Raw genomic sequence first — 25037 nt, forward strand, 5'->3', positions numbered from 1 at the left:
ATGTGTGGGAATATTGCGTGAAGCAGCAGCAGGATTGCAGTTACTTTAAAGAGCTTTAAAAGTTCTGGGTCCACAAAAGGCTGCTCTGCCCTGAGGGAATGTTACTCCTTGCATACTTGTTTCTGTGCCAGTATGGAAATGCATGTAGCAGGTTTTTTTTCAGTGCCTGTTTCCCACACGTTGCTGTGCCTTAGCAGAGGAATGAGCTGCTCTCATTTGTCTGGAAATTTCTTTCTGGCTGATAGTGGGTAGATGGGTCGCTAGGTGCAATGGAAGGGCTGTGCATATTCACATATCCTCTTTTACTTTTCTCATCTGTTTGATAAGCCCTTAAGTACTTAAAACAAAGAGTGTGGGCTGTGCTACTGTGGTGGGGTTCCCACAATATGCATGTAGCAGGCTACAAGTCAGCTTGTAGGCTACAAGTCAACACTGCTGTTGGTGGGGATTTGGTGCCATGTGTTTTTGCCGAGGGACATTGAAGCAAAGGATTTCAAGCTGTCATCCACTTAAATACCATGGATTGAAGGAGAAATTACTTTACAAAACTGTGAAATGTGGAAATGATCACTTATTAAGGTATTAAAATGGGTCCTCCCTACCCTCTTTCTGCTCCCAAAAGGGCTTGCCAGTAAGGTGGTATCTGTTTCTGATACATTTTGGTGGTGAACCAGGGCTTGTGTGCATCTAACAGAACAGAGCTTTAGCTGCCAAATAGACTTCGAATGTGCCAAGATGATTGTGCTGTGTTACAGGAGTCTCAAACTGGATGTGAGAGGTTGCAGAATGACAGGATGGGAACTCAGTAAGGCATCCTGAAAGCTCTTGGGGAAAAAAAAAAAAAGGATCAGAGATGCCTTGAATTTAAGATCTGTAAGAAGTAGTTTTTAGCTCTTGCTCATGGTGTTTGCATACATTACAGAAGGTTGAATTTTTGGCCCTCTGCTTTGTATCTGGTATGCAACAACTAGTTTCCTCTTAATCTGTAGTGAGATGGTGCACTGTCATTGCAACAATTCATTACCTCACTGTGATTCTGTACGCAATTTATCAATTCAAAACAAACTTCTAGGAAACATGCAATATATATATACACACACAATATGGGAAAAATACTTGAAAATAGAACTAGCTTTGTGGATAATGAGAGAATGGGGTCAGGTCCACAGATAATACATTATTGAAATGGCCAGTCCTATAAATATGGTGGTAAAATTCAGAAGTACCGGAAAGCAAATTAACGAAGAATAAAGGCCCAACTGTTCAATTGGCCCCAACATAGCCCCTAAATCTGTGTGAACAAATGTTTTTGAGCAGAATTAGCCCATTTGGCTATACAATCTGTGCATTGTGTACTTGCTTTCATTTGCAATAAATGTGAACAAAAAACTTTATTTTCCAATGTTCCGTATGCAAATCCAAGCCTTGATTCTGTAGTATGTTTTCTGATATATAATATGCACAGGTGCAGAGGCCAAACTTTAGACCAGTTCTCGAAAAGACAACCAAACAGATGAAAAACAAAACAGTGCCCAAGGTCTACGTTTCTGGCTTCAAAAGTCAAAGACCCAGAAAGACATTCAGCTTTCTCCTACTAACTATTTTCAGCATCCCAGTGCAGAACTGGAAATACTTGCAAGACCCAGACTAAGCATGCTCATTCCCAATACTACTTTGATTTGGCAGTAACATTTTTTTCAACTCCAAACTGGTCTTCTCAGTTCAATTTCTCTAAGTGTGCAAAGTTCAGAGGATTCTTAAGTCTTTCTCAGCTGGAAAACTGAGAAAAAAAGTTTTTGTTTTTCCATCCTGACTGCTTCTATCCCACATGAAAATCAAGATAGAGATGGAAAAGGTACACTTTCAAGTTTCAGAAGAATACCAGCTTGGATTTATGCCAAATACAATGGAAAAAGGTTTAAGTATTTTGTAACTACTATTGTCATTCTGTAGCAGACAGTGCTATGGGTGACTTGCTTTGTGTGAAGAGAATGTCGTTAATTTTATTTTTCAGGTACCAGAAAATACTCAGAGAAGTGACCCTAATGGATCAGGATTTTCTGTTAGTGATTCACACTAGTCAGCCAGTTCCCTGGCTGAATATTCTTGAGAATGATCTTTCTGTAAGACAGAAAGTCTCAATTATTGCTTTCAGCACACGTTAAACAAGCTGCTGTCTTGAGCAGCTTGGAAGTAATAAACTGTGCTGAACTGAGCTCAGATACAGGTATACATAATCCTACACAAGTCTCTGGTCTTAGATGCATACAAACTACTTGTTATACTCTTACACTCTTGGAACTGAAGTGAAGAAACATTTCTCTTTGTACAGAAACTGTGTGAGTGATAAATGCCAAACTGACAATAAGTATACATGGATTGGCACACAGTTGGGCTTTAGTATGCACAATTTTCTAGGGAAAGCATCAATTACAGGTGGATTGACAGACTATACACCTTGGGCAATAATGTCTGCAATCCCAGCACTGCCACAGAATCAGAAAGGCAAGCCAGAAATCAATACAAGTTAAAGAAACTTTTGAAAAGTTCTGAGGACTCTTACTTAGTTGAACCATAACTAACAGCAACACATTAAAAAACATTATCAGGCAATTATTAGAGAACAATAACATTGTTAGTCTGACTGGGCTATCCAACAACGGGCTGTCAATCATGGCTGTTATGAAAAGTGCAGCATTTAGAGGCTGTCAATCATACCTGTTTGTAAAAGCCAAAGGACTTCAGGAATTGTTACTCCTGAATTTACCAAATGGAGAAATAACAAAAGCACCTGAGTCTCATTCAGACTGATATTACAGTTTATGTAGAAGCTCTTGCATAAGCTTATACCTTTATTCATCTGAAAATATCCTATATTACTGGCAACTTGGAAAGGGTTATTTTTCAGTTAGCTGCTTTTCTATCACTTTTTTTTTCAGGCTGCTTGAATGTGTCAGAGCCGGTAATTAAAAGTAACTTTTGTTAGATTCTTTTGATGAGAAGCTAAAATGTTAGAGTTAGCATCCAAGTACCAAAGAGCTGGTGCTGGAGCCATTTAGTTTTCTGGGGATTTTCACACGTTTCTGCATATCCAAAACACAGCAGCAAATACCAGCTGGAGAATTTAAAAGGACTTAGGAAATCCTCAACATGGAGGTATTCAACCAGAGATGCTATGAGATACAGTCCCCAAGAGACTGAGAAAATGTGGAGCCTTGTGTCTGTTTATTTTTAAGAGAAGCTTTGAATGCATGAACTCGCCTGATTTAACCCAAAAGAACGTATAGTTAGATTTTTTTTTAATCAAATTGAAGAGTTATTTAGAAAAAAAATGTTTTTCTGACAATATCTTTCCTAATGTATTTGTCTGGAACACAGTCTGCATTGCAAAAAAGGGAGTTCCCTGTACTCTGCACCATGTCCTAGGTGTCCTGGATTTTTTTTAGAGGGGAATGGATGTGAAGGCCAGTAAATCATGATTTTTTGTAATTGAGGCTAAGTGAAAGCATGTGTCTGTGCATTCAGTGTTTGTGATGCTGTTTGAGAACCTGTTTGTTACTGAATAAATAATGGATTTCTGCTTATTTGAAGGGCTTCCATGTAGGAATCGGTATCATTCAGATTTATCCCAGAAGACTTGAGTGTTTTTAGCAGATTTCTTGCAACCCCAGGCCCTTCAGGAGACTTAACAGTAACCCTGGCATCAAGCCCTGCCAAGGTGTGAATTTTTACATGATTTTTTACTCAGACTGGGAGCTCCACTTTACCAACACAATATCAGAAGCATGTTCCCCAAGTGCTGATTCCTTCACTCCCCACCAGCTCTGGTCTTTAAGGTGTCAGCAGCTATTATTGCAGTGACGACCTTGTTGTCCTTGTTGTGCTTTATTAAGCACAGTGGAACAGAAAGAGGAGAAAGGGGAGAAGTCCTGAGCGACCTGTTCTAGGTATTCCTGATTAAGGAGCAGTGTTTGACCAGATGACCTCCAGAGGTCTCTTCTGAACTTGACCAATCTATGATTCTGTGAAGTTCCTGCTCCAAACAATTCTTGGCCTGACCATCCTAAATACGTTTAGAAAGGAATAGAAAAGGGGTTAACCTGCCAAAAGTCATTCAGTGAATTAAGAGCCAACTCAGGGGTGGTATCTATATGTCTTTGACAATTCAGAGGAGTTTGCTGTGTGGACTTGGACCACACCAGCTCCCCTGGTGACATGCCCACCTTCCACAGCAATAAGCATCATCTCAAGCAATCTATACTTGCACAATTGGTAGTTAATTCAGTGATTTTTTAAAGCAAATATTAATAATTAAGCTCAAGTGGTTAATGAGTTTCTAGAGAAAAGATTAAATTATACTCTTCAAACATGGAGTTAGAATTTTGACTAATTAGAAGAAATATGTTTTTTTCCCATGTAGGGCAGTTTCTGAAGTGACAGTTTGGAGTCTGTTGTGACAGCATTTGCAGAGATGGGTGCCAGCCAAAGAAGAGAGCTTTTTTAGTATCTCTGGTAGTGTAGTAGTTTCTTTTGAAGACATAATTACGTTGCATTCTTTGCACAGCTCATTAGGAAAAGAAAAACAAAGAACTTGTATTCCATGTGGTTGATGTTCACACATTTTTATCTTAGCATGATAGAAGAAGTTGCTAGATCCAGAGAGTAACATGGTGTGTCTCTCTCTTTTTATGCTAGCCTAATAACATAACTAGTGCTAGGTGGAAAACAGCTTTTCTAGCCCACAACTGTTATTTAGGTGTCTTTTTTTTTTTTTTTTTTTTTCTGTGTGAAATCTCAGAAAGCATAGAAATGTCAAAAAAAAAAAAGCCTATGTAAACTAAAATTCTCATTAATGAATAAGTTTGAGTCAAGGAAACCATTTTGATGCCTTGAGATATTTGATGTCCATATAATTTTAAATATGAAATTATATTTGCTGCTGCGATGTTAAATATTAAAGTAAATAAATGATTTCAGGACTATTGTTGCTTTCAAACTGTAAAAATGAAACTTTCTCTTTATTTTTCCCCAGTATTTTCTGTTGAGGAATGCATCAAAACTGTTTTCCCCCTATATTGGCTTAACACTTTTTTTTGGGAACAAAAAAAGTTTTTTTGCAACTATTTCCAACTAGCTCTTGTAATAAATTTTCTCTTCATTACATCTTAGCATTTGCAAGCAAAATAAGTAAACAAGATTGCTACAAAAAAAAAAAAAAAAAAAAAAAGAATTTATCAGAGGTATTTAGGTGAAGCAGATTCATTTTCTTCAAGCATACAGAAGACAGTCTTTATGACACAAGAGTGTACAAGAGAATTATATACCTTTACTAGCTGTTAAATGAATGTAGCAGGATGGAATCCTTTCATATTTGCAGAAGCCAGCAATTATTTTCCCACATCTTTGTTCTACTCCCTTTGTACTAGGTGGAAGCCGAATAAATACATCCTGATACCTATAAATACAACACTAATAACAACATATCCCACTGACCAGTTTCTGAATGGCTTAACTGCCATTTCTGTTCAGTGGCACCCTGAACCACCCTGATACAATGGGAAATTAACTCCAGTTGGGAATGTTGCTTCGACTTTTTCAGACAATTTGTAGCATCATCCTTGCAGTTGAGGGCACTCTTCCAGCTTGCAGGAACATATAGTGGGGATGTTCTCCTGCTGTAAGTATTTTCTGTCTATAAGTTACGGACCTTGATGGGAAATCAGAGCAGCTGTGCAGTGTTTGTTTTGGAAGGAACCTAGTGGTACTTCAGGATACAGCTGTCACTGGGAAAGGAAAGGTGGAAAATACTGTTTTACATCACGTAGAAAAATAATGCTCGGCTCTGAATTCCACCTCAAATTTCTTCCAGGTAGAGAAAATCCTCTCCCAGATAACAGTGAATGAGGCAGAGATTTGTGATAGTATTGGAAATGATGCCAGCGGAAAGAGTGGATGAAAAGAAATAATTGCTGATTATTTGCTACTGACAAATTAATTCAGATGGAAATCAAACACACATGACTGTTTGGGAGGGCTAACATATATGTCAGAGAAACCAGTCACCCCCTCCTTTTTTAGACCAGCTGTACAAAGGGTCATTGCTGGCATGTTGTACGGTGAGGGATAAGGGTGCTTCTCAGGTCACATGCCCCTGGTGACAGTCTCCGTTTGACAAAAGACTGAGCCAAAGGGTCAGGGTTTCAGGCAGTGAGGAGTTGCAGGAGAGAACCAGGGGAGCAGCTGGTGATGGCGATGGTGGTGGTGAAGTGATCTGAGGGCTATTTGCTGGTGATCCTGTTAAAAGACCTGTAACAATCCCTGCTGATGGCCAGCTTGTTTGCCCAGGTTGGTATGATCCCTAGTACTGAAGCAGAAAAGGTACAGTTACCTTACAAAGTTCTTAGGTATCATTTATTTTTATTGCCTTCCATCTGGAGCTGAATGGTGGTAAATTGGGGGGGATGGGAGGGACAAATATTCAATGACAAGCCATTCTGGTAGTGCTCAGGCAGGGTTTAAATATTCTACATTTCACAAAACAGTACAAATCTTGGTATTTGTGGAAGATGTTAAAAACACCAAAAAGTCTCCTAAAAAATAAGGGATAGTCCTGGAATGGAGCAATTCCCTGATTGTTGGTATCACTGTTCCAGCTCAGCAAGTGAGGCATCCTGAAACATGGAAGGAAGAGAGGGAGAAGCTTAAGTGCACAGCTGCTGTTACTGCTGTTACTCCAAAATCAGGCTATAGCTCATAAAAATCAACATAGCAGGCACACCTGTTTATGTATGGTTTTGGTTTTGACAACTGCGTGAAGTATATCAGCAAAAACATGCTCTGTGTTGCCTGTATTGATAAAGACATCTTCTAAATAATATTTAGCCAAGCAAAAGTGGTAAGAATTTGCTTTCATTTCCTTTCCAGACAAATTGTTATGGAATATGGCTCTGCTCATGTATTATTTGTGTGCATTTTGTATTGTTGAGAGCCTGGTTTCTATCTTCAAAGTAGGAAAAAAAGTAGAAAAAACATATGCTATCGAGTGGCTACTTCTGAGGAAAATGGGGTCAGGTAGCAATGCCTGTTGGGTTAAAGTGGTGCAGTTCTTTCTGCTTATTTTGTCAACCACTCAGTGTTGATTCAGTAAGCTTTTCTTGATGGGCCTAAAAGATAGAAGACTAGGATATGTGGTGGGTGGTTCTTTTTTGTTTGTTTTGCTTTGTTTCTTTCTTTTGGCACCTATACCTTCTTTTGGCCTTTCACTTACATTTCTGTTGTGATGTTGCTGACAGAGATTAATTCCCTCTCCTACAGTTCCAATCTGGGGCCTTCTCACTAGCAAGGTAATGCATGCAGTTGACCACAGGCACATCATTTCTAGGCAAAAGGTTTATGCATGTCAAAAACATTCCTGTTTCACAAGACTTGTGGTACAAACTGTGCATGTACTAAGTTTGTTGGGTTTGTTTGTATGGACTATGGCACTTTGGCTCATGTTAAGTTTCTGTGATACTCTGTAGATGTCAGAAAAAGATTTCCAGTGAAAACAAGGTCTCTTGGCACTAGCATCTCTTTCAGGTCAGGAGGCCCCCTTCTGCTGTGGAATGCCCTGCTTGCAGGCCAGCTGCAGACAATGCAATAAATGTTCCTGTCTGTCCAAACATGGTTAGTCACCATCTTGCAATCTTAAAAACTTGTTACATGCCTGAGCAAATGTCTGTGGTGTTAAAAGAAAAAATTTCCCTTATTTGCTTCATCACAGAGACTGACCTGCCGCAGCTGCAAAGTGCATCCCTCCAGCAACTACAAATAGGTGCTATAAATGATTTTGCCTAAATATCCAGATGTTGCCCCAGCTGTGGTTTAACCAGAGTGTAGAATTCAGATCTAGATCCCATTGCACTGTGCCGGAAAGGCATGAGGTAGAAAGGTAAGCTCACCACTCATTGTACAGTAATGTCAGGGCCTTGTTCTCTGTTGCTTGGCTTCTCTTTAGATTTTGCAGGGCTAAGACGTGATTTGGAGAGTGGTTTTGTTTTTAGAAAGAGAATCGTGGTAGAATCTTGCAAACATATACGCTAGCTTTTAGGAATACAACATATTGTTCTGGGGACATCTGCAAAAAATGTGGCAAAAGGCTGATATCAAACATAAGGCTTGAATCTCCTTAAATTTCAACTGTTCCGAACGTTGGGAGTTCAAGAATCTCTTGTCAAGGTTTTTGAGTGCATGGTCACTGTCCATAACAGCTTTTTAAAACCAAAGGTCAAGTGTCTAAGATCAGAAAATTCATAACGTGTTACATCCTACATATATATGTATATACCCACATATATATACATGTTGCTTTCTGTTTTTCATATGTTTAGGAGATGTACCTTTTATCTTTTGTCTTCAGTTGTGAGGTTTAGAAGCCTACTGACTTGGAGGGCTGAGATTTAAAACCCAAGATGCTAAAAGGCTTGAGAGGAAAACCTGTGACAGTTGGCAACACTGGTCTAGTGTTGTGTTTCCCAAAGTGCAGTGAAAGCAGGAATCTGAGTAATTCACAGTTATTGCCTCTTATATCTCGACTTTTCTTTTGTGGTTCAAAAGAAGTAAAATAAAAAGAATTCACTTGATATTAAATAGTAGTAAGTGGGAGCAAGTACTGTATTTTAATGTTTGTCAGAATTCTTTATAATTTTATTTATAATAAAATTTATTTATAATTCTTTATAATTTTCTTTAAAAAAAAAAACAACCTTAATATAGCTTTGTGCTATATTTCAGTTGATTCTGTAAAACAGCTTATTCTATATATTATTTTTATATTAATATTCAGACCTGTTTGGTGGCATTTAGTCTATTTCTGTTTCTTTCCTGGGAGTGAGCTGCATGAAGTATTGGACTTTGATATAAACTCTTGCTTTTCCTGGGTCTTGTTTTTCTAGTTATGTTTTAAATATGCATATTATTGTAATGAGAAAGCTACCAAAATATCTCTAGTTCTCAAGAGCTAAGCCCTGTTCTCCCAGCTTCTCCACCCTGCCTTCCCAATAATACTCCTAGGTGTTGTCACTGAAACCTCACAGCTCAACTGGAACTAAGCAAGAAGTGACCCTTTCTGTAAGCTGTTGAAAGAAGAGGTTTTATTGCATTTGTCATACAAGTAGCCGAACTATCGTTGTTCTCAGAGGGCTGTAACAGCATGCTGAGTAGGATCAAGGGGAAAACTGCAGTATCCTTGTTTCTGAATGAATCAGCTGGTCTGATTCAGAGCTAGGTCTTGTAATGTTTCAGGGTTTCTGCACTGCAGCATGTTGTTGATATTTTTGGTAGAATAAGGCCCTTTTCCACCAGAATGATTACAATAGTGCTTTTATCTAAAAAGTAAAAAGTATTATGCCTTTCAGTTCTCTAAATTAATTTAATGCTATAGAAACCTCAAATATGAAAAATTTGCTTGGTGCCGTTATGCCTTCTGAATCCTCAATGAAGTTACAATCTCTAGGTTTTCGTTGTTGGGTTGTTTTTTTTTTCTGCTTTCTCAGTTCCTTTTTTGAACAATGTCTGTCCTCCCACACAGCTTTGCTGGAGAAGTGAAAACAAGATTATATCTTCTTACTTTCCGAGCTTTTCCTTTTCTGTGCCCAGGGCAGAGATGCCTTCTGTTTTCTGGGGGCTCAGGCCCCACATTTGGTGAAGTTACTGTGCCTTAGGTTAATGTATACCTAGTAGTCTTACATGATCCCTTGGACTCCAAAAGACATAAATTGATACAACTTGGCTGGTAATGAATTGGAACTTAACGTGATGTGCCTTACTTCGTACTTGCCACTGACTCAGATTGGATCTTTGTGTTCAACACTTTTTTTTTTTTTTTTTTTTTTTTTTTTTTTTTTTTTTTTTTCTGGGTTGATTGATATAGAGACAAACTGCTGCAAGAAGACTAACTGGGTTGCATCAACTGTGCTTAGGTCACTTTTTCCAACGTTTTAGAGGTGTTTGGTTTCTAACATTTTACATCTCAACAGCTCTCACAGCTGTACATGACACACTAAGACTGCAGCTAGGTTCAAAATCTATTTTGCTCAGGAACTGTAAACTGATTCATCTGTCCAGTATGTTTAATGACTGCTGGTTACCTCTTCCAACCCTGCAGTTCCTAACTACAGAGCTCTGTGATGGCATGATGGACTGGCCATGTTATTCCTGTTAGAGGATTTCCTTCTTGTGAAGGGCTTGTTTTTACCAGAGTATCCTGGCTTCTGCTAGAATTGTTTCTTTTTCAAATGTGCTTTACACAGAGGAGAAAAATGTTTTTCCCCACTTGACAATTGATGGTTTGTTACTTCCTTAACTCTGAGCTGTTCACATAGATATTACCTTGCTGACAAAGTGAAAGCAATTTAGTAATCATTTTCAAGAGAAAATCAACTCCATTAGAGTTCAGTTGCCTTTGTTCTAGAGATTAAAATGCAGACACTACTTGATTCATATATGAATTGTTTTGATAGTTTCATTATTTTTCTTCAGTCAAGTTTATTAAAATGCATTTGACCACCTCCCTCACATACTTAGATTAGCACAGCCTGTGTAAGGAGAGATTGGTCTCCCTGCATCAGTTGCTGACACAGTGATGTCTGCCTTTGGTTTCCATTATTACTCACTGGCCAAAGTACAGCAGTCGTTCACAGGCTGACTTGAAAACAGTGCTGATGTACCTGTCAAATTTCACCTAAATGTTAGGTAAACATAGAAAAAAAATATGTTAAAAAAGAAAATGGCTGCTTTGAATGCTGTTTGAATGACATTACTTCTAATTACCTCTTTCCCTTCACTTCTAAATACTCATTTATTTATTTTTTTCATAGACTGTCATTGAGGTCAAAGGTTGTCTTCACATTGCACTTAGACTGTCAGTCTTTAACCTTCCTGTTTTCTCATTCTTTATGTTCCTGGTGTTATCCAGATCTTCCCTCCTATTTTCATTTTCTGCGCTCCAGTCCTAACCGCTTTGTTACACAACCACTTTGTTACGCAACCAAGCGTTTGTTAGCTATTTGCAGCTCCAGACACTTTAGGACTGATTTCTTTGCTACAGTTTGAGAATGCTTTATGCACCATGTTTGTGATAGAATATGAACTGTACAAAATCCTTGTTTTGTATGTATGCTCATAAGGAGAACCAGGTTAATCCAAATTGTACTATTATAGACCTCCTTTGCCTTTCACGTCATGCTGGAATCTGAAGTATTTTCCATTATGGTTTGTCTTCTTCCCTTCATTTTTCCTGACTCATTTACTGATGTCATAAATGACTGTTTGTGTCACTGCAATTTGCTCCCATGGAAATGACTCCTGAACACATGCACGTGGCATCCAACTCCTCGCTCTTCACTTCTTACATAATTCAGAAGCTGTCAGAGCTCTACCCCAATGTGCCCATCTGTCTATTTTCTCAAAGTTAATGAGCCTTTTTCTTCTAGCTTCAGGCATATTACACACCCTGACTCATTCATAGATGATGTCTATTAAAATTGTCAAATGCTTTAAAAATTAAATGATTTCCCTAAATAAAGAGCCTGCTTCTAATGTCATTGAAGATGTTTCAACACAATTGGCCTATTTTCTAGTACAAGTCAAGAGTGACTGTACTGAAGTCTATCTGACACGGGAGTTGATACGGCCTTCTTGTCTAATTGAAAATGTTTGTGATTCACTTTGGTGTAAGAGCTCAGAATCTGCCCCTGACTTAGACCATGAGCAGTAGCACAATGAAGAACTTGCCTGTTAATAGGGAATAAGGCATACAGATTCAAGTGGCCACTGGCAGGAATCAGTCAGTGTAGAAAGTAGTTGGTTGTTTGCTTTTAGAGCAGGAGAATGTACAGAAAAACACTTGGTGTTAACATTTCTTAAAAAGATGAAAGGGAATTAAGGGAGGGAAAAAATACAGTCACTAATGGAGTTGCTACATCAGTCTAATTACAAGTGAGTTACGAGTATGAAATAGTAGGACATTAACTGGTTAGAATAACAATAAGCAAAATAGGAAAAAGCTTGAATTTATATCATTGTATTAAGCAAATCAGTAGCAAATGTAGTAAATGCAGGAGTGTTTTTTTCCCCAGCACAATTTGGAAGAAAAAAAAAAAAAGATTTTTAATAGTTGGATTTTTTTTTCTTGTATTAGTAAACATAAACCTGATCAAACATTTTGATTTCTGACCACTTTTTATTTCCCTCAGCTGAAAGGAAAGAACCTGGAAAATAAGAAACTAAAAGATACTGTTTTAAAAATCAAACTAATAAAACTTTTAGAGGTCTAGCAAATGGGATTTAATCAAAAAGCCATTCTGTTAAAAGAAATAATAATAATGCAAAAGTATTATATTGACTCTATTCAGTGTTGACAAAGGAAAGCAGGCTTACAAGACAACTGCATACATGTGTCAGGATGTACCTGATCAGGGAGAAAAAGAAGGGAGAATGTAAAATGTGTGAAACGTGGGGTTTGGGATCTTGGATTTAGAGAGGAAAGCTGGTCTGAGTGAGAAGAGCTGAGGGCCAATTTGGGCTGCATCTGTGGGTCGGCCTCCTTGGAGCTAGTCTGGTTAAGTGACAGTGGGAGAGCAGGGCTGCAGGGGACAGCCCTGGGGGACAACCCTAGCTGCCACCCTGTGGTCCTGCAGGTGGGGGTGGAGTGGCACAAAAGCTGATGGACAGCACCAGGGCAAGAGGTTTAACAGTGTAGGTGTGAGGAAGAGAGGGTGAAAGCAAATTGCCACACCAATTTGAGCTAATCATTTAGGTACTAAAGGCCATTTAGATGATTGATGTAGCTGAAGAAGGTAATGTACTTTAGTGCAAGCACAGAACTTACCAGGAAAGGCAGAAGAATACTTGGAATTCAGAAGTATTATGAGAGGTGTTGCTGAGATATTACAGCCCTGCTTGTACCAGTAAAGTCTCTTTTCTTCGAAACAAGAGTTGTGGCTGTGATTCTGCCTCAGTGGAGCCTGAGAAAGAAATACAATGGAGACACAGAACAGTGGTGATGGTTGGTCCCACTTCACTGGAGGCACCATGTGTTGTCTCCTTGTACACTGGCCAGGTAAAAAGCTAAGCCTTTTAATCTTTCATCTAAGATTACTCTTTTGTCTAGCTCTACCCACGTAAGAGTTCAGCCCAACCACAATCCCTTTGTCCAGCCTCTGAGCTTGGTGTCTGCCGGGCTGATTCCCTCTCCCAGCTGCTGTTACATAGCAGTTTTTTCTCCTCCTTAAATGTGCTCTCCCAGAGGCACGATCAACATCACTCATGGATTGGCTCTGGCCAGTGGTGGGTCCCTTCTGGAGCTGGCTGAGACTGGCTCTGATCTGACATGGAGCAGCTGCTTGGCTCTGCTCACAAGGTCACCCCTGTAGGCCCTCCTGCAACCAAAACCTTGCCAACTAAGCCCCAAACATGGATGGTGCAACCCATCCATGTATGTCCTGCTGCCTGGAGCTGGTTAACAGGCAGGATGCTCCTGCCCATGAACACTCACTGCTGAAGGCTATTCCATAGCATTGTTCCTGTTTGAATCATCTTTCTTGAAAATAGAGGATTAGGCAATAAAAATGACAGTATTATGACTTAACAGTGACCTGTGCCAATGGCATTAATTCTGGCTTATCTTTACAAGAAATCTAGAATTCTCTTGCTTGGTGTGTATATATCAGATTATATTTTTCTGTTCCATGGCCCTTTTGCACTGACATGTGGCTCAGAGACTGTAGTAACTCTTCTCCTTGTTCCTACTGATAAAATCCTAGTTTATATCCAAATTCTGTTAGTTATTGTTTGTATTATCACATTTCATTGTTAGTTATGTGATTGGTTCAGTCTTCAAGTTACCCAGCCTCTCATATGGGATGTTTCAGCCCAATGTAAGTGATACTTTCCAGTTTTGAATCATTGGAACATTTAATTCTCAAAATAAATGTTTTGTTCTGGTCTTGTTAGAGAAAAAAAAAATCAGAATGAAATGGCTATCAAGATCAAGCCTTGCCAATCTCAGCAAGCAACTTCCTTCCAAGTAAGGGTTTAGTTTTTCAAGCTAATCCATTTTCATCTCTATGGCAGTTTTTGAGTTGTGATGTTAGCCTTTTTCTGTTGAGTTTACCTAGTGATTTCCCTGATGACACCATATCAAATGGTTTAATGAAGTCCATGTAAATTAGATCTAATGCTTTTTTCTTTTTTTTTTCTTTTTTCTTTTTTCTTTTTTCTTTTTTCTTTTTTCTTTTTTCTTTTTTCTTTTTTCTTTTTTCTTTTTTCTTTTTTCTTTTTTCTTTTTTCTTTTTTTCTTTTTTCTTTTTTATTTTTTATTTCTTATTTATTCTTTATTCTTTTTTTTTTCTTTTTTTTCTTTTTTTCTTTTTTTCTTTTTTTCTTTTTTTCTTTTTTTTTTTTTTTTTCTTTTTTCTTTCCTAGAAAACAGGATATTAAAGAACAAACAAAATCCCAAGATGTCATGTCAGACCATTATGGAGTACATCTGGGAGACTCATGTTGCATTTTATAGCACTTTCCATGTATCTTCCTGTCTTTAATTTTCCTTTTGAATCTGTTATGTTCTGAATCTGATCTTTTCAGGTCAAACTAAGAGGTTTATAATTGCATGGATGGTTTTCTATCTCTAAATGAAGGCATCATTCAGACCAGTTCTTTTAGCTATTTCTGTCTGATGCTGTTCTTTGCCTTTTTTTTTATATGTGTCATTAAGTTATCCTTTCTACCTACCTTAGGGTTTCCCTTAGTACTTGTTTACCAAAATACATAGTTATGGTATATTTAGATCAGAGAAGTGCTGTCTTTCTGAAGTTTTCTGAAGTTGTACTTTGTCGTCCCCTTTCAGGTCCATATGGATCGGTTCTCCAGGAAAAAAAAAAAAAAAAAAAAAGGAAAAAGATTGTATTTCTGTATTTCTGCAGTGTTCTTTGGGTGGTTTGTGTGTGTGTGGTTGCTTGTTTCTGTTTTCTTGTGGTTTTGTTGGTTTTGCTTTTGTTTTTGAGGAATTATTTAACTTTTTATCAGTGTTTTTCCTCTAACATTCCTAGGATCTAATGTATTCCTTGTATTTTAAATAGCCACATGAAAGCCCATAAAACCTGAACAAAAGGAAAAATACATCTGACAGATCATGGGCCTTCTCTGCTGGGGAAGGCAACAGAACATCTCCATAGGACTTTAAAATAAATAAATAAATAAATAAATAAATAAATAAAGTGCAGTAGTGGAACCAGAGCTAGCTTTTATTTTCCATCTACTTCTCTAAGGGTGAATATGAACCTCAGTTAAGATTAACATGTTTGAAATGAGACCCAGGCTCCAGTTAGTGCTTGAGGAATGAGGCATGTTCACATCCAGCAACAGGCACAAGAGGAAGCTGTCTCTGAGTCCCACCACATGGAAGACACGAGTTTTGATAAGAGGCCTGTATGTCACAGAGAGCTAGGTTTGAATCACTGCCAGCATCAGCCATAAAGAGGTATCCTCTGGCTATTTCTGCTATGAATAGCAACGTTTGCTACATAGATGTTCTTACTTCAGTTGTTGTTATGTACAGGATACGTATCTGTCAAGTAGCTCATCAACCTTTCAATAAATCCTTCTCTAACATTGTACAGATAAATGAAAACGCTTGATTACACTGTTATAGTAAATGCCCTGAGCAGTTTTCCAGTTTGTTAGGACATCATTTGCTGTATATGTCTTTTGCCTTGCTTATCTGATACTGTGATTTCTTAAAGAACTGCAAGCAGCACTGACAACAGGGAGAGGTGTTCAGTATGAGTAGTGCACCACTGAATAAGGTAGGAGACCTCTGTTGAACTTTTTACAATTTAAAATAAATACCTCTCAGAGCTTTGCATTTGAGAGTTCTGCAGGTTCGTGCACTTTTTGGGAAAATCAGTTGAAGGAAGAAGGGATTTCAGCCGTGTGAAGCCCCCTGATGAACAGCAATGTCTTGCTGACTTGCCAGGCTGCACATGGGCACAACAGCTGAAGCTGTATGAGCCCAAGTTTCATGTCCAAAAGCAAATGGGAGATTCTCCCTAGATCATGAACAGCATGTGGTGCAGGGTGTGCCTCAGGTCATTGCATGATAAATCCCGGTTTCTTCATTAGATGACTGGTGCTACAAAACTGTCATGATTTCAGAAAGCACAAAAATTTGGAGTGAAAAGAAAGCTATAAATGCAACATCAAACAATTTCTTGCTCGATTAAGAAATCTGTCTTATTAAGTAATAGATGAGTCATCACTATTCTCCTACAAATGGGTATGTTTTATTTAATGGTGTGTGTTTGTTCATGACATGACTCATGATCTGGCCTTGTGAATACTCATGCTCTTCCTTTCCAGACTGACTGCTGCTCTCTACTGCTATTGCAAAATACACAATAACTTAAGGTTGTCGGTTTCATTTTTACTGAGTACAAGATTCCTTCAAAAATATCATTTCAAAATAAATCACTTCACAATCTTTTTTTTGTTTGTTTGTTTGTTTGTTTTTGTGTTTTGTGTTTTTGTTTGTTTGTTTGTTTGTTTGTTTTTAAGAAATATACATGCTTGTATATATTTAAGTGTATATTGCTGTATGTATGTACATACAGGTAACTATTGCCTTGTGTAAAGTAGCTTAGAATTATGAATATATTTAACCACACATGGGGATAGAGTGCTGTGCTACAAAAACTGCTTAAAAGAGTGGGGTCTTTTATTTTTTAAATTGGTCTGGTTTTAAAACAGCAAAAGATTAGCTAGTCATATTGCCTACAGAAAGCCAAAATGCAGGGGGGTTGTTGTGCTTTTATTATTATTATTATTATATTTATTTCAGGTCAAACATTAAAAACGCTCATTTCCAGACTTCATGTTGTTAGCAAAGAGCTGTCATGCAAAGCTTTTTAAAAGAGGAGAGGAAAAAAAAAAGATTTTATTGTGGAACCAGCATAGAAAGCAACAGTACTTTATGACAGCAACCCTGAAAAGCTGGAGGTAAATAAAACTATCTCCAGAGATTTTCCACCAACGTTACCTTTGAAGTTTACCGCATTGTCCATATGAGTTAAAAAGGGACAGAGAGTGTTACTACAGTAGTGAGAGAAGGGGTGGGTGGTCTCTGGAACCATCAGAGCTGCCTGGGGCTTCTGCAGACTTAAATCTTCCTGTGCCATGGAGCAAATACAGTCTGGGGCTGTTCACATGCAATGCTTATAGTAACAGTTGACCTTTCAGTGCTGGGATTGAATGCTTTCAGTCATTTATCTGTAAGAAGGAGGCAAAATCCAAATTTTAATTCAAGGTTAAATCCATACACAGTGGCAGGTAAACATCCCACCCAAAAATATGCCTACACAGAAGATTGAGGGATATTCATTTGATACAAAGATGAATTTCAACCTTTGGGGACATTTATTTAATAACAACAACAACAACAAGGGAGTGTGTGGGGGGAAGGAGTTCTATATTATATCTACATGTAGAAAATGTGAATAACTACAGTATAGTCATTTTTTTAAGCTACGACAGTATGCAATGAGAGTTAGTTTTATTCTGTTGCAGTCTTTCTTCATGTCTGAGCCAAGATAGCAAACTCATCATTACAGGGAGTGGCAGAGTATCTACATCTGCTTGTGGAGCTATCAGGTACTCTTCTACCAAGGGAAAATAAAAAATAAGGATGCTAGTCTTACTGTCAAAGGGTAGATTAAGTTGTCTTCTGTGTGCTTGTATTTTTTTGAAGTGTCTTGAAAAGTAACGAATAACTTCCTAACTCAGTGTGAGGAAAGGTACAGAGAAATAAATAATGCTATTTGGTCTTGGACAGAATGGTAGTGATTCGATATTATGACCCTAAAAATATAATTACTTGAACTTGCATCTAGGAAAATCTATTTTCCTCTTACTGTCAAATATATATATATTCTTTTTTAGTTTGGAAGTAATTGAAAAGTTATTTTCTCTGTTGGGATTAAAAAAACAGTGGTAAAAAACTATGTTTGAGGAAATTTCCCTAAGGTTTTGTTACTGTTTTGTTTTTGTTATTTTATTTTATTTTATTTATTATTATTATTATTATTATTTTTTACACTGATTTATCCCGCACAACCTACTGGGAAAAATTCCAGAATTTCTTGCAAAACTGCGAAGGGTGTATCATATATTTCTTTGGAACGAAAGTCCATATGCTAATCAGAGTGCTAGTAATATGGTCCCCAGTTCAATAGTGGCTCTGGGAAGTATTTAAATACTTAAAAATAGGCATGAGCACTACTTTGGACTTCATCTTCAGTTCATTTTGAAGTGGGTATCTGCAGAATAATCATTAGGTTTTGATTTTCTTGCTGCACTCTCAGAAATAGTTACGAGGTTTTGTGCTGCTACAAAAAGGAGTAAGGTTAGTTGCAAATGCCTAACATACAGAATTCTGTTCAAATGAAAATGAATTTAGCATTGCTTTAAAAAAAAAAAAAGAAAAGGTAAGTATGCAAATAGTAGGAAATACGGAATTAAGGGTGAAGAACGAAGTCTTAAATTTGCTTTCTTGAGCCTAAGCCGTGCAACCTGCTATACCATTTTAATTATTTGCCATTTTGTATAGGACTTCATAGAGCTATAACAATTTCTATCAGCTGACTGTCTGGCTCAGATAGCTGTGAACTACCTGCGACTGTTTTCCTGTCAAAAACTGTGGTACTTGCAGCTCAATTTAATCAACTTCAGTTTTATTTTTAACCTTGTCGAGATCTACCATCAACACCAAGGCTGAAGAAAAACTTTTAGTTTAGAAACATGTTTGATCTTGAACAATTTGTGGACTTTCATCTATTTACCAATGAAACATGAATGAGGCTCAGAGAAGTATATATTGCTATAGTGTGAGGAGAAAATAAAAATCTCTTTTGCTCACATATGGTCTTTTTGCCATTGATAACCCCCTGAACAATGCTTATTTTTCCTTGTCGGGAGAAAACTGGTAAAAGTCATCACTTTTGATCATGAAGTACTTCTCTTTTTTACCACAATGCTACCTATGAATCAACATATTATTCTCCTCTCCGAGTCTTCATGAGACTGCTGGTTCTTTTTTTTTAGGCTAAATATTTAATTTCCTACCTGATTTCAAATATATTTTGTTAACAATCGAGCTAGGAGTCCCAGAGAATTGGAGTATATATGATATATGGTTGCTGAGGAGCTCCATGGTCTGTCCAGACAAGGCAGGATGTTGGCTGGAGGCTGTTGAACGCCTCAAGTTTCTCAGCAGACAGCTGATTTTCTTCAGGGAAAAAAAAAAAAAAAAGAAAAAAAAAAGAGCTTGGAAGGGTAAAACAGCTAAAGATGAATGCTTTTAATTCAAAGAAAAAGAATCATTTTTATTCCAACAAAGTTAGATTTTGTTTTCTATTTCTTCCTTTCAGTGACAGAGTAATAGTGGTAAACACTCCCAAAGGTGAGTGAACCCCCCAGTTCCCTACCACTACAGACTTAGGAGCTGCCATAGCATTTGTTTCCTTTTGATTTAACTTTCTGGGGTATCTGAAAGCTTCAGCATATCCAACTCTTGTTTTGAATAATTCATGTCTTTTTGATAGTAGGGAAACAAAAATGTTGTTTTTGTTGTTGGTGGTTTTTTGTTTGGTTGGTTGGTTTTTTAGCTTCATTTGATTCTAAACTGGATTTAAAGACTGAAAGAAAGAAAAATCTGCCCCAATTAATCGTTACTCACCTCTATCAAACTGCAAGAGAAGAACAAATGAGGATTCAGCTTAGATCAATATTTAAATTATTATCCTAGGACTGTCAGTAGTAGATTGAACTGAAATTGATGATTGACCACAAAATTTAGCATATGTGCTTTAAAGTTAGCTATTAAAAAAATCTGCGTTAGGCAGGTTTTATTTTAAAATTATGGAGATGTTCCTTAAATATATATAGAATTCATGAATAAAACGTGAATTATTTTTATACTACAGCAATGTGCTTAGAAGGTTGTAGCTGAAGGAATTAGTCATAAAGTTTTAACTTGTGGAGACTAAGGGATGCAATGAAAAAGAAAGTTAATGATTTGATTTCTAGCCAGAATCCTTGCTTAAAAAAAAAAAAATAAATAAAAAAGTACCAATAAGGTGGTTAATTCTGAAGGTGGAGCCCAATCTTTAAAATTGCTGTAGTCAAATATCCATTATCACTAGTTAAAATGAATATAGGTTAAATACGTCATTTAAGGCTACTGAGAAAGATTTATTTATTTATTTATTTTAACCATTGTAGCCTTGGATAAAATCTATACCACTTTTGAAAACCCTCATTATCCTGATGTTCTCTCTGGGTATTCTGGCTACTAGAGAACTTGATATTATTCTGGGATGAATAACAATAATTCTGCAGCCAGAAAAACTGAAAATGAAACAATAAATAAAGGCAACATAGAAAAAAGGGGGATCAATAAGACTTGATAGGGATATGGATGCTAGTAGAAAGTTTTTCTTGAAAATAAGCTAAGACTTACAATTCACCTGTTCTCCATTTAATGTTTTTCTTTCTGTTTATGGCAAGGTAAGAGGTGAAGATCTGACACTTTTTATGCTAGACCTGATGATGGCTCAGTTTAGGGAAAGTCACAGTGAGAGGTGATATTGCTCTGGTTCGAGAAATTGTTTCTGCCATTGAAAGCATGATTCTTTCTTCCTCCATTTCTTAAGGAGGGGTGACCTGGTTGCACCCAGGGGTGGCTGTCAGGGGGAGCAAGGGCTGGCACCCCATTTCTGAGTACTGACGGGGACAAGGTGACATACAGAGCAGAGTCAGTCTTCGATTCACGTCAGCTGGAAATATGGTGACTATAGGATAAGGCTAGTGTCATTGCTTCTTTTCTACACCTCTTCTACATATGTATAGATTATTCCAGGTATTGCACATCAGATAGTATAAGTGCACCTGGAAATATGCTTTTTTAGGTGTCTTCATGATTTTCTCCTAGTTTGCTAATTCTGTATTGGCACAAAAAATAGTAATGATTCTTTTCATGAATCCCTCCAAATAATAGGTGAATGGATCAACTTTTAAAAGAATTCATAATTCATTTTAATAGAAAAGATGAAATTTGGATTCTAAGATTCATTTTTATCGTTATACCCCTAATTCCAAAAATTTAGGTTCTGAATATCAAAGCATTTTATTCTTGCATGTAAAACGTGTACATTTTTAACTACTGAGAGGAGTGTGCATGTGGGGGAGGATTATTGAAAAATCTTAATTTTTGGAAAAAGCAGTTTTCTTGCTGAGAAGTTAGTGTGTACTGGATTTGCAGAACTCACTTTGTGTAGAAAGCATTTCGCTAAAGGTCTGTCTCTGTGTGTATTTGATAAGCTGCTTGTTTAGAACAAACAAATGAGTTTTGAAGTCTCCCTTTCTTATCTTTATCTTCCTGATAAAGAACAGGTATTCTCCTGAGAATATTAATTCAAAGTAAAATCTATTTGGTGACTACTATATTTTTTGAACTCCATCCTGCTGGCACATTAGTAGCCAAATAGTATACATTTTATTTTTAACAATATAACTGATGATTAAGTAAATGATGATTCTGCCTAATGATTTTTAACTCCTTACTACCTATATATGAAACTCTTGCTGTGATGTAGCATCACTAATGAAAGAAAGCATTATTGAGAATACATTTGTGAAATACATGAGAGACTGACCTTTCAGATTTCAGCCCTGAGCATTTATAACATTAGACATTTTTAATTCAGGAATCTGATCTTACATAGATTTAAGGCATTTCCCTGCCTATGCTTTTTTGCCAGCCGCCACTAACACTTGCCAGGAGCATCGAGCTCATTCACACCAGTGAGAGCTGTGACAGTGCTGCCTTCTCCAAAACTTCTTACCCAGGAAGAAGTGAGACCAAAGCTCAGTGTCCCACTGTCCTGACCATATCATCAAGTTTGGTCATGAACTTTCTGCTTGTCCTGCGAAAATACTAATGTGACATGATTGGGAGTGTCCAAGAATCACAGAGCCAAAGAGAGTTTTTGGAGTCCCAGAAATTCCCACTGATTTTACTAGGGGTGGCCCACACAGTGAAACGCAGGTGCCACAAAGCTGCCAGTTACTCCTTTGCTGCAGAAAGACGATTTGGGAAAACAGGGTGTTTTGTTCAGAATTTTAAAGTGAGAGCTGGGTTATGAAAAAAAAATACTCATGGATTTTGAAGCTTTCTGGAGACTAATTTTTAGACTAAAGAAGTTGGAAAAAGAAATGGTCCAGTGACTACTTGCTAATTCATCTGCATGTGCAGCTGCAAAATTATTTTCTGTGCACATAGTGCAAAACTTCTTCCTAAATATGAGGTTTAGAGACCCTTCGGGAGTAATTAACTATAATGCTGAAGCAAATCTGGGTTCGTTGTACACACTGCTCATTTGAGAAATGTTTTTCTGCATAAAGCCCATTAGTAAGTTTCCAAAACCTCCATGAATGTTAAGCATTTTATTATAGGACTCTAAGCGCTTCTTATTTTACATAAAAACTAATGTAATCCCATAAATTACATTTAGCTTTTGATCCCTGAATAGCAAACTGCTGTCTCACATGTCTATAAAATAATGTATTCAAGAGCTAAAATCTGCCTTTTATTTATTTATTAAGCAGTGATACAATAGCTCTTTCGCTATGGGCTACACAAAAAGTTGAGAGAAATGAAATTACATGTTTTATTCTACTTACTGATCTTCTTCCATTCAGTGTATGTTTTCTTGTTGTACTAGCAGCTCTTCTGTGCTTTTAGTCCTATTCTGTGCACTACACAGTTCTTCCCGTTGTTAGGATCCTGCTTCTGATGTGGTGGAAATGAATAACAAAGCTGTTTTTTTTCATCATTTTTACAGTATTAGCAGTTGAAACAATTGTTTTCCTGAGGATATGATTTAACCAGGGCTGGGGATAAATCCCCTCAATGTTAGTGGCTGTAAAGTATTTACCTGCTATTAAGAATATGTTTAATTTGCTGAATTAGGTCAATGGATGAGGCTAATGGACTCCTTCAGAGGCAGCAGTGTGATGCTTACTGGCTTGTATTACACAGGCGGTCAGCAGAGATCATCTGACTTGCCTTTTCTGTCAACTAACTTGTGAAGAAGCAAAAATCATGTGAGATACTTGGAGGAAATCTATCCTGCAGCCTGACAAAGTAGCTGATACTTTCCTGCTGGGCAGTATTCCTGCTGGGCAGGCTGGTGGGACTCTGTTTGCCAGTGATCAGCACAGCAGCACGGGAAAGAAGAGCAGAAATATCTGCTCAGCTCTTATGAAAGTTTGTCTTTTTTCTTCCATGCATTTATGTTATCTGCTTATTTGGAGAGATTGACAACATAGCATTGTATACTGTTACCTGATATTCGTTGGGTCTTATATACCATTTATTTTAAAGTAAAATACTAACTATGTTTTTTATTATTATGTCAGTTAATCACTTATATCTGAGTGTTTTTACAACACCTGTTATTTATCTCAAAATGAGCAAAATATATTTAAACATTTCCGTTTAAGGTGATGGTTTACGCAGTGCTTTGGCTGTGCTATCTGGATTGGTTGGAATTTCAAGCAATTACTATTTTACACAGCGGCAGAGTATCTGTGAAGTGGCTATCAATTGAAACATATTTTGCTCTTCATATTTGCCTTTGCAGGTTTCACAAAACATTTAATTAGTGATAATCAGCTTTTAACCAGCCAGAGCACACTGATGTGATTCTCTTCCTCTCTCCCTCATGATTGTAAGCATAGTCTGTACCCATAAGATAAGTTACTTGCAGTCTGTAGAACATCCTAGCCAGCAGGAAGAGAGAGAATAAGAATGTCACTTGCATGGGAATAAAAAAAAAGGTGTTTCGTACACTGCGATTTCAGTGAAGGATGCAATTTTTCTTTCCTTTTCAGAATGGTGGACCTGGAAATCTGCTGGAGATTGCGAAGTCTACTTTCCCTGAAGGTTGCTGGTCAGTGGTCACCTTCTGCTTCATACAAGGAAACTAGAAGAGCTCCACATTAACTTCTGTATGGTTTGTTTCACAATGGAAGATCAAATGATTTTCTGGCTCAGGTTTTGTGAAGTTCGACATCTAATTTGGACCCAAACTTTGGAAAAGGCATCATCTCTGAGGAAGAGTTAAGAGACAGATTAAGCAGTACCAGATGATGAGCACTTTAAGTAGCACTGGAATATTACTCAGCTTGACAACAGTGTCTGTTACACTGGATTTTAGTTTGCATGGTGGTCTCATGGCTTGGTCTTTAAGCAGCAATTTGACTCTGAATCAGAGTTTGCCTACATTTGATCCTCTTAATGCCTCTGAGAAGGGCGAAGTCTCTCGGATGTCGGTGAGAGAGAAGAACTGGCCGGCCCTCTTGATCTTGGTCATCATTCTGCTTACCATTGGGGGGAACATACTGGTAATTATGGCTGTGTCCTTGGAGAAGAAATTGCAGAACGCCACAAACTTCTTCCTGATGTCCTTGGCAGTGGCAGACATGCTGGTGGGTATCCTGGTCATGCCCGTGTCGCTCATTGCAGTCCTGTACGGTAAGTGGCTTCCCTCCTTTTTCAGCTGTATGCTTTCACAGGGCACCCCTGAGGCTGCAGCAATCTGCGTTGCCCAGTTTATCATGCATTGGTAGCTGTATCAGTGTAGACTTGGCCATGGATCTCTGATAAGGGTCAGGCTCTGCTGGGTGAGGGCAGGGCAGTGCCAGGAGCAGTGCTTGTTTCCTTGCTGCTGGAATAAAATGTGAACTGTATCAGTGTTGGTTTTTATTGCCAAGACCACCTTGAGAAGCTGCAGCACTGAGTCAGCTTTTTGCCTTCTCCATTGATCTGTCCCAAAATTAGCTAGCAACCAAGAGCTCCAGGGAAGGCTGTGTGTGTGGTCATAGCTGACCCAGCTCTAAGTCAGGTCAGTCTGTCCTTGAGCTTGAATCCCACTGGCATCAGT

General features: G+C 37.8%; 1 protein-coding gene across 7 annotated transcripts in view; it reads left to right on the forward strand.

Annotated features, from left to right (window-relative positions):
- Positions 1–25037, forward strand: part of HTR2C (5-hydroxytryptamine receptor 2C) — a 225565-nt gene that overhangs the window by 159180 nt on the left and 41348 nt on the right. For all 7 annotated transcript variants that reach the window (XM_032196481.1, XM_032196475.1, XM_032196476.1 and 4 more), the window contains one exon: positions 23986–24628. In XM_032196481.1, coding sequence (XP_032052372.1) covers positions 24241–24628 — 388 coding nt within the window. In that variant the 5' untranslated portion in view covers positions 23986–24240. The remainder of the gene's footprint in view (positions 1–23985; positions 24629–25037) is intronic.

This window comes from Aythya fuligula, chromosome 13, assembly GCF_009819795.1.
Source record: "Aythya fuligula isolate bAytFul2 chromosome 13, bAytFul2.pri, whole genome shotgun sequence".
NCBI classification, from domain to species: Eukaryota; Metazoa; Chordata; class Aves; order Anseriformes; family Anatidae; genus Aythya; species Aythya fuligula.